This window comes from Erythrolamprus reginae, chromosome 9 (genome assembly GCF_031021105.1).
Source record: "Erythrolamprus reginae isolate rEryReg1 chromosome 9, rEryReg1.hap1, whole genome shotgun sequence".
NCBI classification, from domain to species: domain Eukaryota; kingdom Metazoa; phylum Chordata; class Lepidosauria; order Squamata; family Dipsadidae; genus Erythrolamprus; species Erythrolamprus reginae.
This window is the reverse complement of record NC_091958.1, coordinates 53027882-53044978: the sequence shown is the minus strand read 5'-3', so window position 1 is coordinate 53044978 and position 17097 is coordinate 53027882. Positions and strand designations below refer to the sequence as shown.

Sequence of the window (17097 nt, the reverse complement as noted above, 5' to 3'; positions counted from 1 at the left end):
CCTATTAAAAACACTTCCCTCCTGGACCTTATTTAACCCTTTAATATATTTAAATGTTTCGATCATGTCCCCCCTTTTCCTTCTGTCCTCCAGACTATACAGGTTGAGTTCATTAAGTCTTTCCTGATACGTTTTATGCTTAAGACCTTCCACCATTCTTGTAGCCCGTCTTTGGACCCGTTCAATTTTGTCAATATCTTTTTGTAGGTGAGGTCTCCAGAACTGGACACAGTCCTCCAAATGGGGTCTCACCAGCGCTCTATAGAAGGGGATCACAATCTCCCTCTTCCTGCTTGTTATACCTCTAGTTATGCAGCCAAGCATTCTACTTGCTTTCCCTTCCACCTGACAGCATTGTCCACCCATTTTGAGACTGTCAGAAATCACTACCCCATAATCCTTCTCTTCTGAAGTTTTTGCTAACACAGAGCTCCCAATACAACATTGTGGGGTATGAATATTGTGGGGTTTTTTATAATGTCTTTTTTTTTTAATCCTGTACGCCCACCAGAGTCCACTGAAGAAGGCCGGCCTATAAATGTGATTAAATTAAATTCAATTCAATTCAATTTATTAGATTTGTATGCCGCCCCTCTCCGAAGACTCGGGATGGCTCACAACAATAATAAAAACAATATTCCAGCGAAAACAAATCTAAAATTAAAAAGCACATAAAACCCTATCATATTTAAAAAAGCAAACACATACATACCCAAACATAAATATAAAAAAGCCTGGGGGAAAGGTGTCTCAACTCCCCCGTGCCTGGCGGTTTAGATGGGTCTTGAGTTAGTTAGTTAGTTAGTTAGTTAGTTAGTTAGTTAGTTAGTTTCAGTTCCCCCATGCCTGATGACAAAGGCGGGTTTTAAGAACTTTACGGAAGGCAGGGAGAGTAGGGGCAGTTCTAATCTCCGGGGGGAGTTGGTTCCAGAGAGTCGGGGCCGCCACAGAGAAGGCTCTTCCCCTGGGCCCCGCCAAATGACATTGTTTGGTCGACGGGACCCGGAGAAGGCCAACTCTGTGGGACCTTATCGGTTGCTGGGATTCGTGCGGTAGCAGGCGGTTCCGGAGGTACTCTGGTCCAATAAAAATGACCCAGAAGGATTCCCAGGTGACAGGAAAAGCAAAGGGGGGGGGGGGAAACCTGCTGGGCTTCTCTCACCTGAGATCCTGCAGGCACCTGCAATGCTTCAGCATTTCCACCAGAGCTGACACGTACATCACTTTCCCCATCAGGCCCAGGTTGGCCAAAGAGAGAGCCCGCAGCCGCTGGCACTGCACCCCGATGTTGACCAGCCCGTAGCCCGTGAGAATATTGGGCAGCTGCGCCAAGGTGAGGTTCTGCAGGAAGGCCAGCTGCCCAATGGCGGCCACTTCAACGTCCCCGATGTGCTGGGCCCGGCTGCAGGGGGGCAGAGAGTTCCGGATGGCTGGTTCGTTCCGCGGCATGGCCGAGGAAAAACTGGACCCGATCAGCTCCAACTTCTCCAGGAACGGGAGGTTCTCCAGAAGAGTCCAGAAGACGGAGGAAGGTGGCCTGGCGTGGCCCTGCTCCAAGCAGTTCCTGGGGTACGCCTGCACCCCGATCCGGATCTTCTTCCCGAAACCTTGAGAGACCGAATGAGCCACCGGCTGCACCGAAGGCTTGTCGGCCGTCAGCAAGGCGGCGGCGACGTCAGCCACGGCGCAAACCGGCAGCGCCAGGGACAGGAGGCCTTTCAGGCGAGCCAGGACCTGGCAAAGGTGCTTCCCCAGGCCCCCGGGACTGTGGTGGTGGGCGGCGGAGAGGTTGAGGTGCTTCAGGTTCCCGCAGGAGCCCACCAGGGCCTCGGCGATCCCGCTGTCGATGTCGTCCTCCGCTTTCCGCAGCAGGGAATCGGGTGAGAGGCAGTGGATGCAGCCGCTCAGGTTCAAGCCCACCAAAGTGCCCAAGTCTTTGCCGCTGTTCAACACCCGCTGGACCAGCTGCCCGCCGGACAGACTGCAGCGGCTGAAGCTGAAGTAAAAAGGGTTGCGGAACCTCAAGTGCTGCAACAGGCTGGAGCCGTTCATCCAGGAACGCGGCAGCTGAAGGGCGTCTAACGTCACGTTCCGGGCCATGGAATCCAGGAGGTTTCTAACGGCGCAGCTCTGAGCGAAACCGCCCGGGGCGGAGATGAGGAAAGCGTGAAGTTTCTCCGGCGTCCGGTCGCTCAGCACCGCTAAGTACAGCCTCACCACTTCCTGGTTGACCGGGCCTGGCGCCAACCTGGCATAAAAAACCCGTAGGTTCTGGTAATGGGGCACGTTGCTCTCCCCTACCATGAGCTGCCCGGAGATGATGAGTCCCTCCCGGGATCGGTCGAGGATCTCGAAGTACAAGAGCAGCTTCTCCAGGCTGGTGCAGCAGGGGACCACCCCGTAGGAAGGCGTGTAGAGGGTCTGCTTCAGTTCCAGCACCCGGCTGAGGGTGGCTTTGCACTCGCTGCTCAGGTGGGAGGCGTCGAAGCCGGGGTTCACGTCGATGGCCAGCGAGCGGAGGTGCTGCAGGGCTGAGAGCATCTTCGAAAGGCGGAGGGAGGTGAGGTGGCAGCCGGAGAGGTTCAGCTTCACCAAATTCTTGCAGCGGGTCACCTGGTCGACGGTCAAGCCCGGCAACCAATAACAGCCAGTCATGTCCAGCTCGTGGATCTCTTTCCCGATCTCCTTCATCAGCTGTTTCACCTTGTCTTTGTCCACCTGGGTAGAAACATAGAAACATAGTCTACGGAGAGGGGTGGCATACAAATCTAAATAATAATAATAATAATAATAATAATAATAATAATAATAATAATAGAAGATTGACGGCAGAAAAAGACCTCATGGTCCATCTAGTCTGCCCTTACACTATATCCTGTATTTTATCTTAGGATGGATCTCTGTTTATTATCCCAGGCATGTTTAAATTCAGTCACTGTGGATTTAGCAACCACATCTGCTGGAAGTTTGTTCCAAGCATCTACGACTCTTTCAGTAAAATAATATTTTCTCATGTTGCTTCTGATCTTTCCCCCAACTAACCTCAGATTGTGCCCCCTTGCTCTTGGGTTCACTTTCCTATTAAAAACACTCCTCTCCTGAACCTTATTTAACCCTTTTAGATATTTAAATGTTTTGATCATGTCCTCCCCCCCACCTTCCCTTCTGTCCTCCAGACTAGACAGATTGAGTTCATTAAGAAAGTTTGGGAGATGAAAGGTTCCCACTTACGGCAGGCCTAGATTTATTGATAAAGCTTAAGGACAACACAAAAAATGTCTATTCAGGGACTGAAGACTGAAACACCAAAATTTATGATCACGGGAAAGTTCTGGAGAAGCAATATGGAAGGGGATGCGAAAGTTACAACCGCTGATTCTGGTGAAAACACACCCTAAACATCCCTACTCAAAGGCCATCTGGGATGTTAACAGGCCTCTTAAAGCGAAGATGTGTGTTTATTCTATGTACTGTATTTTTCCAAGTATAAGGCACACCTTCCCCACCCTAAAAGACATATTTGGTGCTTCTTATCCAAAGGCAGCTTTTTTGAAGGTTTTATTTCCTAGCCCTAACGAGGTGCTAACAGTCATCCCGGCTTGCAGGATTTTTTCATTGCTACTCCATCTGAAGTTTTTTTTCCCCAGCCCAAAGTCTTTGCAGGCTTGTTTTCATTGCTACTCCCGCCAAAGATGATTTTTTTTCCCCAACCTTAACCAGGGGATAAAAGGGAAGGGCGGCATAGAAATCTAATAAATAAATAAATAAATAAATAATAAAGCTCAAAGGAAGAGCGTTTTAGGGTGATGTCTTCAGTCTCCCCTTGCTGCAGAGTCCTGGTCTGAGCCAGATACTCACTGACTAAAACTCAAGATTTTTAAACACCCCATTTTCATCCCACTCATTCTGGATCGTCTCTGGCAGCCCCTGCTCACCTGGTAATCTTTATGCAGGATCACAGTGTGAGTGAGGCTTTTGTCAAGACTGAGGGTGGAAAGTTTCCGACAGACGCTTCGGACGTTCAAGACAAGATCCGACACGGGAGTATATCGCAAGATGTGTAAGAGGATTTCATCTGAAAACTCCATTAAGTTCATGCCGATATTCTCCTCCCGGTTCTCCTCGCTGGTTATGTCCTGCAGGAGAGAAACAAGGACTCAGAAAAGGCACAGTAGAAATGAAAAGCTGGGGAAGGAATTGGTCCGATTTCTGAAGGGATTCAATCAATGTTTATCCGTCTTTGGAACCCTGCTCTAAAAAGACAGTTTGGTGTCAATATAATACAATGTATCTTAAGAAGGTTCTTGGTTGATACACAGGACCCTGGCAGCAACCCTGTTTCAGAAAGGGCCGCAACTGGTATACCAGAAAAACCTGGGCAAATGTCCCCTAGCTACAACCGAGAAGTGGTGATCAAGGCTCAACTGTGGACATACTGGCCAGGCAGGCTCTGGATGATGGGAGATACAGTCCCCCAAAAGTAGAGGGTCTCCAAACTCAGCAAATTTAAGACTTGTGGATTTCAACTCCCAGAGTTTAAATCCCAAAATTCTGGGAGTTGTCAAGGTTGGGGACAAAAGAACATAAAAAGAGCCATGATAAATCAGGCCAAAGCCCATCGAGTCCAGAAAGAGAAGGCAAAACCCTCCTTTTCCCTTGACCCCCAACAAATGGTACAAATGGTACTCAAGGGAACCCTGCCTGCCTCAGCCAACAGAGAGGCGGCACTTGGACATCTCTTTCAATAACCACGGATACACTTGCCATCCATGAACCTGTCTAATCCTGCCTTGAAGCTATCCAGCCCTCCTTTTCCCTTGACCCTCTGGATGAAGAAATATTTCCCTTTATTTGTCCTCACTTTCTTACCTCTGAGCTTTAGGGAGGGCCCCCTCGTCCTAGTATTGTGTGATAGAGAAAAGAATTGTTCTCTATCCACCTTTTTTATCCATGCATGATTTTATACACTTCACCTCTTAAACGCTTTCGAGGCTGAAGAGACCAAGGCATTGTAACCTGGTTTCAAAAGGGAGGTGCTCCATTTCCTTGATCATTCCTGTTGCACCTTTTCTAGTTCCATTCTATCCTCCTTGAGGTGCAGTGACCAGAACTGTACATTGTACTCCAAGTGTGGTCTCACCATCGATTTGTACAGAGGCAATACAACACTTGCCGACCTGTTTTCGATTCCCTTCCTAATCATGCCAAGCATGGAATTTGCTTTTTTTACACCTGCTGCACACTGAGTTGACATCTTCATTGAGCTGTCCACCAAAACCCCAAGATCCCCATCAGTTGGTTGGTATAATTGGGGTTCTTTGCCCCGATATGCATAACTTTGCACTTGGGTTGGGGACCCCTGCCCTAAAAGCTGCCTTGAAAGCCCTTCTCGTTAAAGTGCAAGCTTTCCAAACAGGGGCGTCCAGCACATCTGGAAAGGGGGGAGGGACAGAATGTCATTCAACATTCATTGATCTGCAAAAAAAGCCACAAGCCCCCGAAGGGACAACCCACCCACCCATAATTTAATGGCCGTCCAATACCACAGGCCCCCTTGCCAGAAATAAAAACTCCTCCCCGCCCGACTCAGGCCCAGTCAAAATCGCCTCTGCCAAACGAAGACACCCCCACCCAGCCCTGACACGCGGCCTCCCGGGTTCAGACGTGCCCTGCGAGTCAGGGGTTGCCATGGAAACGCCGAGGCTGGCGGGGAAGGCGAGGTCCTTGGTTCGAAAGGAGGCGGCCGAGGACTCTTCGGCGTGCTGGGCTTACCTCACCGGAGGAGGACGCCATGGTCCGGCAAAGACCCCCGTCCGAGCCAGCTGAGACACTCGCCCTCCGTCTCCTCGCCTCATAGGGCTTTCCCTTCAGCCGGCACACAACGGAGCGACGCGGGACTTCCGGCGCCTTCGCGACGTCACTTCCGCTCCTGGCGGCCACCATCTTAGATGAGGCGCTGCGAGCGGCAGCGCCGTGTTGGGCGTGGCCTCCGATGCAGCTGGGATGTTCCAATTATGCAGCGCAGCACGGGGGTGGGACAAAACTGCCCCTGGTTTTTCCAACGCGCCCAAACTCCTGGTTTTGAATTTGGGGGGCTCCCCTACAGTTGCACGTGGGTCGAAATGGGTCTGTGGGTTATCTGCAAATCCTGAGCTCAAATGTGAGCTCAATTTCCATTTTAAAGCCTTTTGGGTTGCTCCCACATTTGTCTATGGAGATTTGTCAAGTCATCCATAGACTGCATAGAATTAACATGAGTTGGAAGGGACCTCGGAGGTCATCTAGTCCAACCCCCGCCCCCCAAAAGCAGGACACCCTACACCATTTCTGACAGAGCAATCCAGTCTCTTCTTGAAAGCTTGCAGGCATAAAGCTCCCAGTTTCTAAAAGCAGGGTTTTCCCAATTTTTTAAAAAAATAGTTCCTAGTGTCAGAAAATGTCTTTATTTCCAGCTTCAATCTCTCCTTGATACTTACCAGCATCGTATATATCTGTAGACTGTTGTGAGTTCGGTTTTTTCCCCCCGTGTAATATTTTCAGTGTCTGCGACATTTTGGCAAAATCATATTTCCCATCATCAGGCTGAAGTTATTGGCTTCGTGCTGCTTTGAATATGGATACTGTTATATCTTTGTATACTACTGATATGTACTTGAATGAATAAATGAATGAATGAATGATTAGTTTCCATCCATTATTTGTTCTCTAACCTCCAGGTGCTTTGGAAAAAAGCTTGACCCCTTCCTCTCTAGGACAACTGAGCTCCTCAAATACTGGAACACTGCTGGTCAATTTTCTTCACTAGATTAGCCATGCCCACTCCTTGCAACTGTTCACCGTAGGTTTTAGCCTCCGGTCCCCTAATCCAGTGTTTCCCAATCTTGGCAACCTGAAGATATCTGGACTTCAACTCCCAGAATTCCCCAGCCAGCATTCTGGGGAATTCTGGGAGTTGAAGTCCAAATATCTTCAAGTTGCCAAGGTTGGGAGACACTGCCTTAATCATCTTGGTTGCTCTTCTCTGCACTCTTTCTAGAGTCCAAACTGTCCCACTGATTAATTGTTGTCAGGAAATTTCTCCTTAATTCTAAGTTGCTTCTCTCCTTGTTTAGTTTCCACCCATTGCTTCTTGTTCTGCCTTCAGGTGCTTTGAAGACTCCCATCTCCTTTGTGGCAACCCCTGAGATATTGGAAGGCTGCTATCATATCTCCCCTGGTCCTTTTTTTCATTAAACTAGCCATGTCCAGCAGTGTTCTCTCTAAATTTTTTTTGGGGTGGGCGGAAAAGTATAGTGTCTGAGCGACAGTCCCTTCGGGACTGGGCGACACAGAAATAATAATAAAATTTCCCTCTCGGCTTCTGGGCAGGTTTGGAAAACTCTTGAGTTGATGATTTTTAAGTGAGCGATTGCTCACTGCTCAGCTTAAAGGGAACTATGATGTCCAGTTGCTGCAACCATTCAGGTGTTTTAGCCTCCGGTCCCCTAATCATCTTGGTTGCTCTTCTCTGCACTCGTTCTAGAGTCTCAACATCCTTTTTATAGTGTGGGGACCAAAATCCAGGTCATAGTTTGCATTAACATAACGAAGTATAAACAAGTGATAAAAAGAATAGGACAGAAAGGACGGTAGGCACAATAGTGCACTTGTGCACGCCCTTATAATACAGTGTAATAAAATAAAAATAATACTAAATTAGACTTGTATGCTGCCCCTTTCCAAAGACTGGGAGCTGACCTTTTAGAAAAGGGGAGAGGTCAACAGTAGATAATTTAAGGTTGAAGATCTTGAGGTTAGGTGAAGAAACTTAGTCAGGTAGTGAGTTCCAGGTATTAATCACTCTGTTGCTGAAGTCATATTTTCTTTTTAAAGTAATTTAGACTTCTTTGTATCTGTTGTTGCATTTATAATATACGCCGAGTCAAATAAACAAACTAACTTGTAACCAACTTTCTAACTTGCCTGCCCACCAATTCAAATGTTGCAATGATATAAAATTAACAAACCAAAGCAATCCAGAGTTATGGTTGTGCATCTTTATTTGAAACTGGGGAGGGGGGGGGGGTTGGTTTACTTTTCCGAGAGTCAGTGTATACAGTTTTGCCTGCCCCTCCCCACCGCCCTGGTTACCTCCCCCCCTTACACATACTGGCATCAAAAGGGGTGCAAATGGCCCTTCCCCACTGGGAACTGGGGAGGGGGATACAAGAGGAGAGAGACTGAAAAACCCTTCAGGCGGTGCAAAAAACACGAGCAGCCCATTCATCTTTGTGTTTTATTATTATTATTATTCTGGACTTGACCCAAAATAATCTTTAAAAAAAATAGATGGACGATCAAGTGTGGCTATTTTTTTTTAAAAGTTTTGTTTTAAGGCGCAAGAAGACAAGAGAGACACTTGAATCATGATTCATAGGCAAAGCTAATACTTATTTTCCGATAAAAAAAACAGAATAAACAACCTTGGGACTCTGTTTTTTTGTGTGTGTGCTCTTGAGAAAGAGCCGGGCTGCTGCCTTCACAGAGGCTGGTTTTCACTTCCCCTCAATGAGTTTTGCTTTGCTTTTTTACAATTATTTGGAATGACTATTTTTTTGTTTTCAAAAAAAAAGAAGAAACAACACACATACAATCGAAGTCCTCAGATGCACTGCAGAACTGGGGAGGGGGGGGTGATCGATGGGGAGGGGGGGTCGGTGTTCGCTCCAACACTTTTTTTTTTGCATTTTTTTCTTTTTAAACAAAGGCTTCCGCCGTTCAAAACCTTTTTCTCTCACCGTTCCAGTTTTGATATCCTGAGTCAAGCGCCAAATAAACAAATAAGCCATGCCAAATTTCAAAAAAACGTGTTTTTTTTTCACTTATGCGCAAGTTAGGGGGGGAGGAAGGGGGGGGAGGAATTATTATTTTTTTGGTCAAAAAAAGAGGAAAAAAAATTGCTATCGTGGTAAATTTTGAGTCCTGGTTTGTTTGTTTTTTTAGAAGCATTTGCGGTGGACGATGGATGGGCCAGATTCATCATATTCCTGCTTGCTGATCCACATTTGCTGGAAGGTAGACAGAGAAGCCAGAATGGACCCACCGATCCAGACGGAGTATTTACGCTCAGGTGGGGCAATGATCTGGAAGAAGGAAAAAAGAGGAAGCAATTAGAACCAAAGCCAAATCAAGTTACTAGTCCTTAAAGATCCAAGGCATCGCATTTTTTTAAATGACCCCATAATCCCTTGCGGGGTGGAATCTGGGCCGCTGAATGGAGCTAGCAGAATGTTTTACTGGCCCATTGCCTTTCCTGTTGCCAATGTGGAGTTTTGTTCAGTAGATATTATTCTTATTGTGCCCAGGGAGAGAAATATCTGCCTAGTACTACCCAGGATTGAACTCACAGCCTCCTGCTTGTGAGAGCTTCACCTCTAGGCCACGGCATCACTTCATCCAATGTACCAGTTTCTGCTAGTTAAAGGACAGGTGGGGCCAAACTATTGGTCTGCTCCCAATTCTTGACCCAAACCTACATAATCTACCAACCAGCTTGGACATACTGTATAATGTATGTGACTGCTGTATAATTAATGGGGGGGGGGGGGTTTAATACGGGGTTTTATAGTTATAGATTATATTCAACTTCTTTTCATTTTTCTATATCTATTTGTATTTCTATTTATATTATTGTAAGCCGCCCTGAGTCCTTCGGGACTGGGCAGCAAAGAAGTCGAATGAATGAATGAATGAATGAATGAATGAATGAATGAATGAATGAATAAAGTATAATGTTTAATGAGTTTGTATGAATGGATGTGTGTATATTTTAATAGTTTTTTTCTAGTTTTTAAATGTAACTTACTAAATGTAACTTTTAATTCAAATTAACTGTATCTCGATGTATACTATCTTTTTTATATGTTGCAAGCCGCCTCATGTAATTAATTAATTAATAATAAGAAGAAGAAGAACAACAACAACAACAATAATTACAATAGGGACAAGCAAAAGTTGTGGTTGCTAACCCAAAGCTTGCTGCTTGGGGGGCATCACAATGTTCCAAGCTTTCAGAAGGAACCACAACTCAACCTGGTCCCTCTGTTGCCAAGTTGTTCAAGGCTCCAAGCCTCACCTTGATTTTCATTGTGCTGGGTGCCAGGGCAGTGATTTCCTTCTGCATCCGGTCAGCGATGCCAGGGTACATGGTGGTGCCACCAGAGAGGACGGTGTTGGCATACAGGTCCTTACGGATATCAACGTCGCACTTCATGATGGAGTTAAAGGTGGTTTCGTGGATGCCACAGGATTCCATGCCTGCCGAGAGAAGATGCCCCCTCTATGAAGACAACTGGACACCAAAATCCCACCCTCATTTCCGTTCCACATGGCCTTCAACCAAAGTTCAAAGATTCTACTAGAACAGGGGTAGGCAAAGTTGGCTCTACTATAACTTGTGGACTTCAACTCCCAGAATTCCTGAGCCAATCATCCTAGCTCAGGAATTCTGGGTGTTGAAGTCCACATGTCATAGAAGAGCCAACTTCGCCTAACCCTACACTAGAAGAATCGTGGTCCTTCAAGGACTTACCCAAGAAAGATGGCTGGAACAGAGCTTCTGGGCACCTGAACCGCTCATTGCCGATGGTGATGACTTGCCCATCGGGCAGTTCGTAGCTTTTCTCCAGAGAAGAACTGGACGCGGCGGTAGCCATCTCCTGCTCAAAGTCTAGGGCGACGTAGCACAGCTTCTCCTTGATGTCGCGGACAATTTCTCGCTCAGCTGTGGTGGTGAAGCTGTAACCTCTCTCAGTCAAGATCTTCATGAGGTAGTCGGTCAAGTCGCGGCCCGCCAGGTCCAGACGGAGGATGGCGTGGGGCAAGGCGTAACCTTCGTAGATGGGCACAGTGTGGGTGACACCATCACCAGAGTCCATCACAATACCGGTGGTACGGCCAGAGGCATAGAGAGAGAGCACAGCCTGGATGGCGACGTACATGGCTGGGGTGTTGAAGGTCTCAAACATGATCTAGAGATTGGAGACAAAGAGACAAACGTGAAGATCTGGGCCCAACAGAGGTCCCCATCAACGTCATGCGCAGGACACTCTCCCGGAAAGAAAACCAAAATCAAACACATGCTAGACACATACAAACCTTCATCGCCCCACATGTTAAAGCAAACCACCCCTCTTCCTCCTCCGTATTTGTGTTATTTCAATTTTGCAATTTTACCCGGTGAGAGAACACGACAGAAATCACTCAAGAACAAAGTTAGTTTAGATGGAGGGGGGAAATGAGACCAAGAAAGAGAGCGAGCGGGTGAGTGAGTGAGAAGAAGAAGCGGTGAAGCCGAGTAGACAAACAGGAGAGAGAAAACTTATTTTTGTTTTGAAAAAAGCAGATAAAAACCTTTCCACGTCCAGCATGAGAGACTCAGAGATCAGAAAAAGTTAAAATCCTGCAGAGCTGGGAGGATAAAAAAAGAAGAAGAAGAGAAGGAAAAGGTGAACGAAGAAGGATGAAAAGATTGCAAAGGATTCTTTCTTGTAGGCAGGAGAAAATAAATGAAATTACAGAAGGGAAATGATATATAGGCAGGTTTGCAAAAAGGGCCCGACAGTGTGTAGACAAATACACATACCTGAGTCATTTTCTCTCTGTTGGCCTTGGGGTTCAGGGGAGCTTCTGTCAACAAGACAGGATGTTCTTCGGGGGCGACCCTGAGCTCGTTGTAGAAGGTGTGATGCCAAATCTTCTCCATGTCATCCCAGTTGGTGACAATGCCATGTTCGATGGGGTATTTGAGTGTCAGGATTCCTCTCTTGCTCTGGGCCTCGTCTCCAACGTAGCTGTCTTTCTGGCCCATACCGACCATCACACCCTGGGAAACGGAGGAAAGGAAGACTTCGTGTTTTTTTTAATGTTGCATTTATTGATTTTTTTCATTCATAGAACTGTTAGTATGTTTAAGGTATGAAACCTTCAGCACACATTGAACAAGAGTTTTTGGTGTAGGAAATGTGGGTTAGTCAGGCAATGATTCATTAATGTATATATAATAATATTATTATTTACAAATATACAGAATAAGCAATACACATATAATACTACTAATAGTTTACAAGCCACAGACACAGCAAGAATATAGCCCATGGCAAAAATATCTCTAAGAAAGTAACTCCTCCCCAAAGGGAACCATTTTGGCGCCCTCTTATGGACAACCAGTAAAAGTTCCTTAAAGGTAGTCTTCACATTATACAAGCTGACATTGTTAGCAACACCCAAGCAGGTTACGTTCAATATACTAACAAGAACACAAGAACATCACAATAATTCAACACCGATCCAGGCCCATTTTCTTACATTATATCTACTTAATTATACACATTAAATTTTATATTTACGTGGTTCTTATTTTTCATCAGTCAGTTCACACTGTCTCACAATCCTTTCTCTCCCCACCACCTAATCCAGGGGTAGGCAAAGTTGGCTCTTCTATGACTTGTGGACTTCAACTCCCAGAATTCCTGAGCCAATCATGCTAGCTCAGAAATTCTGGGAGTTGAAGTCCACATGTCATAGAAGAGCCAACTTTGCCAACCCTTGCCTTAATCCAATCGTACCATTTATTCCGTGTTTGAAAAGCAAGACTTTGAACCACACAGCCATTGACGAAAGAAAGCCCTTGGCAGATGGACCAGCTCAAGCCAACATGCTCAAAAGCTGGCTTCGATTTCGAGACAATCATTTGGATGGATAAGCAGAAGGCACCTTTGTCTATCATTGGCAGGAGTCTCCAAATTTGGGCAACTTTTAAGACTTGTGGACTCCAACTCTCAGAATTCTCCAGCCAGTATAGCTCCACAAGACTTAAAAGTTGGCCAAGTTTGAAGACCTCTGATTCTACGGAGATTCAAATCATGGCTGTCTGGAAGGTGCTTTTATTAAAAAAAATAAAATTAAAAAGGCAACTGAACTTTCTTTTTTTTTTTCTGTGCAAATCGCTAAAACCGAGCAGCTTTTCGGACTTGAAGCAAAACATATTTTGGGGGGGAAAATCAAGGAAGTCCAGTTGTTGGGGGGGGTGTGTGAGAGAGAGAGACAAACACCTTTGGAACACAAGGCCCTTGTAGCCATCCAGGTTTAAGAAACCTGGATGCCTTGAAGATCTGTGGATTCTGAACTCTCAGAATTCCCTTGCCGACCATTCCTGGATTTCAACTCCCAAATATTTTGACAGGAAGAATCTTTCAATTTAGGTAGAGAAGATCTCTAGTCTCTAGTATCACAGGAGTAGCCCACCAAGTAGTTTGTTCAAAGTTTGGCTCTGAAGCCTGCCCGTTATCAATTGCAAATCATGGTTTAGAGTGGGGGTCCTCCAACCTCGGCAAAGCTGGCTGAGCAACTCTGGGAGTTGTAAGTCCACAAGTCTAAAAGGTTGCTAAGGTTGGAGACTCCTGGTTTAGAGGGTGGCCATGCCATACCAATCATGGCTTGATCAAGAAAACCTCGATTTGGTTAGTTAAGCCCGGTTTGATTTTCCTTAACATTTCTTTCCTGGATTTCAAGCTCAAGGTTGACTCAACCTTCCATCCTTCCAAGGTGGGTCAAATGAGGGCCCAGATTGTTGGGGGCAAGAGGCTGACTCTGTAAACCAGTTAGAGGGCTAAAAAGCAGTGAAGCGGTAGATAAATCTAAATGCTATTGCTATGCTATTACTATTTCTCTCTCTCTTTCTCTTTCCTTCCTTCCTCACTAAGAGCCTCGGTGGTGCAGTGGTTAGAGTGCAGTACTGCAGGCTACTTCTACTGACCACCACTGGCTGCCCGCAGTTTGGCAGATCGAATCTCAGCAGGCTCAAGGTTGACTCAGCCTTCCTTCCGAGGTGGGTAAAATGAGGACCCAGATTGCTGGGGACAATATGCTAACTCTGTAAACCGTTTAAAGAGGGCTGTAAAATCACTAGGAAGCGGTATATAAATCTAAATGCTATTTCTAAGCTGGTCAAGAAAAGACCAAAGGGAGATGTATTAAGAATGAGCAGAAGCTCAAGTAGGGTTAAACTCATGGACCAAACTAGGATAAAACCTCGGTTCCACCTGCAAGGCCATGAACAGAGGCTAGAAAGATGACCTTGAGATCTAGCAACTTGCCGAAATCTTACTTCCACATTCCCCAGACTTGGAAGGAGCGGCCAACCCTTCCTGGACTTCCAACTCCCCAAAATTTGGACAGGAGGAATTCCGCAGAGTCATCTTTCAATTTTAGGCGGAGAAGATTTAGTCTTGTTTGCGGTATCACTGGAGGAAACCCACAGGTTTGTTCAAAGTTTGGCTCCGAAGCCTGCCTGTTATCGATTGCAAACCACAGATTTATAGAAGGTGGTAAGGGGGGCAGTGTTTACCTGATGCCTGGGACGACCCACAATGGAGGGGAAGACGGCTCGGGGCGCATCATCTCCCGCGAAACCGGCTTTGCACATACCGGAGCCATTGTCGACCACGAGCGCAGCAATATCATCATCCATGACGAATCTGAGGATATGAAGAGTGGGGAAGAGAGAGGAAGACCATTGAAGGCACAGCAGTAGCAATATTTTTGTGTTTTTGTATTTGTATTTGTTGTTGAAAGAGTCCTCTTTCAACTGGGTGGCATAGAAGTCGAATTAAATAAACTAAACCAAACAACCAACAAACGCAGCCGGCACCGCCCCACCTACTTCCTCTTTGCCTTCTTATCAGTACCACCCGCGGCCACTAGGTGGCGATCTCAGGCAGCCTTCGAAGCCAAGCGGCGGCGCGGCTCCCACTTTTACCATAAAAGGCAATCGCGAAGATGCAGCCGGCAGCCAGCTTTCTCTCCCCGGCGCTTGGCCACGCCCTGCCCATTTCCTCCCCCCCCTCCCAACAAGGAGGGGGCCCTGGCCACGCCCAAAAGGCCAGCTCTCCTCATCCTCCCCCCTCCTGCCAGACAAGACCCACCAAGGGGAAGGCCCCTCCCCAAATGGCCTGGCCACAAGTTTTGGGGTGGGTGGGGGGCTCCTAAGGCATTGCTACTCGCCCACCCACCCATTCAGGCTTTGCAAAAGCTTTACACCAGGGCGAGGCACGCCCACGCCCAAGCGCACGAGGCTGCCCCACTCAAAGACCCTTCTGTATTTTTTTTCTCCCCCCCCCTCTCCCCAACCCAGAAAGATACGATCTGGATTAGCTCCGGATCAACAGGCTACGTGCAAGGTCCGGGTAAACCACCCCAAGAAGGAACCTGAACCCCAGGCCCAAAACGGGGGAACGGGGGTGGGGGGCAAGGGGGAGAGAGAAAACGACAGCAGGGTCCACACCAAGCCAAAAGGACGCTTAAATTGAATTGAATTTTTATTTTATTTTTTTTAAAAGGAAACGACAACAGAATTATCTCCCCCGACACGAGGGGGTTTTGGAAGCCATGGGATCCTTCTTGCATTCTCCCCCTTCCTCCCGTTTCATGAGGACTAGCCGCCTGCTGGTTTTCCCAACGCTCCAGAGAAGAGGGAAATTCTGCAGCGGTTTCTCCCTTAAGGGAGTGCGACCCCCACCCCCTCTGTACCCCCCCTCTCCGGCCAACAGACCCAGGAAACAAAGAGACCCTCCTCGAGACTTTTGATTGATCGCTGCCTCACCCCTCCTCTTCTCGCCACCCACGTGCTGATCCTTACAATGGAAAAACCGGCTTTGCAACTCCCCCCCCCAGAAAAAAGACCCTTTTCCGTCCCGTTGGAAGAAGCCCTCCGCGGCGACTTCCAACCCATCCCCCACTTTCGTATGTCCCCCCCCTCCCCACCTTAAGCCGTTAAGCCCCGCCAAGCCGGGAGCGCCCAACCGCCTCGCCCTTCGCCTTTCAATTTGAACTCAGCACCTGGCTAAATTCCACCCCCGCCGCCGCCGCCCTACTCTTCCAAACGCATAACCCCCCCCCCTTCCTTCTTTCCTAGGGGCTAACATTGCGAGGCCGCTTTGCCCCAAGCCCCGGGGGTCCCGCTCGAGGCCGGCCGGCGCGCCCCCCACCCACCCACCCAAACCCCAAAAGCATTTAAAGGGAGGGTCTCTGCAAACCCCCCCTTCCCACCTATACACCTTTTCCCCCGCCGGGTCCCTTCTGCCCCCCCAGAGCATGGGCCCCACCCCACCAGGACAGGGGGGCGCCTCCCCAAATTCCATCCGCGGGCTCTCCAAATCTTTGCGCAAAGACTTGGCGTCTCCAAAAAGGTCCTGGAGAGCCGAGCGTCTCCCCCCCAAAACTGGGGGAACCCGAGAAGGGAAGGGGGACCGTCCTCCATGAAAAGGCGCATCCGCACCCCCCTCCAACCTTTCAGTCCCCCCCATTCCCCAGTATTGCCCGCGCCCCCGCCACCCCTTTACAACCCAAACGCTGCGCCCACTTTTCTCGCCTTTCTGCGCCCGCGACCACCCGGTGCCGCGCTCTTACCTTTTTTTGGGTTAGCGGCTGTTGGAAAAAGAGGCTCGGCGGTGGCTTTCCGGAGACCCTTCAAGGCTCGGGGCGGGAGAGGGGGGCAAGCGAGGCGGCTGAGCGATCCACCGGCGGAGGGCGGAGGGAAAAAAAGAGAAAACCCGAGGACCGTGGGGGCGCCTTGACGACTGCGCGCTCGGCCGCCGCGCGTCGGGTTTTATACCGGCCGGCCGCCGCGGCTCTCGCCATAAAAGGCAAACTTCGGAACGGCCCGTCCGGATTGGCTGCGCCTCTCGGCTCGCTCGCCTTGACTCGCTCGCCGCCGTCTGGCTGCTGCAGTTTCTTTCTGCCCGATTCCTTCCTCCTTTCTCGCCTTTGAAAAAGAGAGAGAGAAAGAGAGAGGCGGAGGAGCATGGATGGATGGATAGATGGGTGGGTAGGAGGGAAGGAACGGATCCCCTTTTCAGAGGGGCTTCTCTGGGTCCTGCAGACTGGTACCCAAAGTAGGAGAGAGGGAGGGAGGGAGACAGAGAGAGAGAGAGAGAGAGAAGCTGAGGAGCATACATACATGGATAGATGGATGGGTGGGTGAGAAAGAACAGATCCCCTTTTCAGAGGGGTTTCACTGGGTCCTGCAAATTGGTACCCAAAGTCGGGTGTGTGTGTAGA

The 17097-nt window shown here is 48.2% G+C and overlaps 2 protein-coding genes across 5 annotated transcripts in view; both read right to left on the bottom strand.

Annotated features, from left to right (window-relative positions):
- The window catches only part of FBXL18 (F-box and leucine rich repeat protein 18), a 28474-nt gene extending 22530 nt beyond the window's left edge, over nt 1-5944 (bottom strand). Inside the window, exons 1-3 of one of the 4 annotated variants that reach the window (XM_070761276.1) lie at nt 5773-5944; nt 3936-4136; nt 1163-2718 (exon numbers count right to left, since the gene is read on the bottom strand). In XM_070761276.1, coding sequence (XP_070617377.1) covers nt 1163-2718; nt 3936-4136; nt 5773-5943 — 1928 coding nt within the window. In that variant the 5' untranslated portion in view covers nt 5944. Of the gene's footprint in view, nt 1-1162; nt 2744-3935; nt 4137-5772 lie in introns of those variants that run through there. The other 3 variants (XM_070761279.1, XM_070761277.1, XM_070761278.1) reach the window with 3 other exon arrangements.
- Nucleotides 5945-8021: 2077 nt separating this feature from the next.
- ACTB (actin beta) lies at nt 8022-16820 on the bottom strand. Its single transcript, XM_070761275.1, has 6 exons — nt 16447-16820; nt 14387-14516; nt 11624-11863; nt 10571-11009; nt 10115-10296; nt 8022-9122 (listed from the first exon to the last, which is right to left on the bottom strand). Exons 2-6 carry the CDS (start codon nt 14507-14509, stop codon nt 8979-8981), a joined length of 1128 nt encoding a protein of 375 aa, XP_070617376.1. The 5' UTR covers nt 14510-14516; nt 16447-16820; the 3' UTR covers nt 8022-8978.
- Nucleotides 16821-17097: the final 277 nt, after the last annotated feature.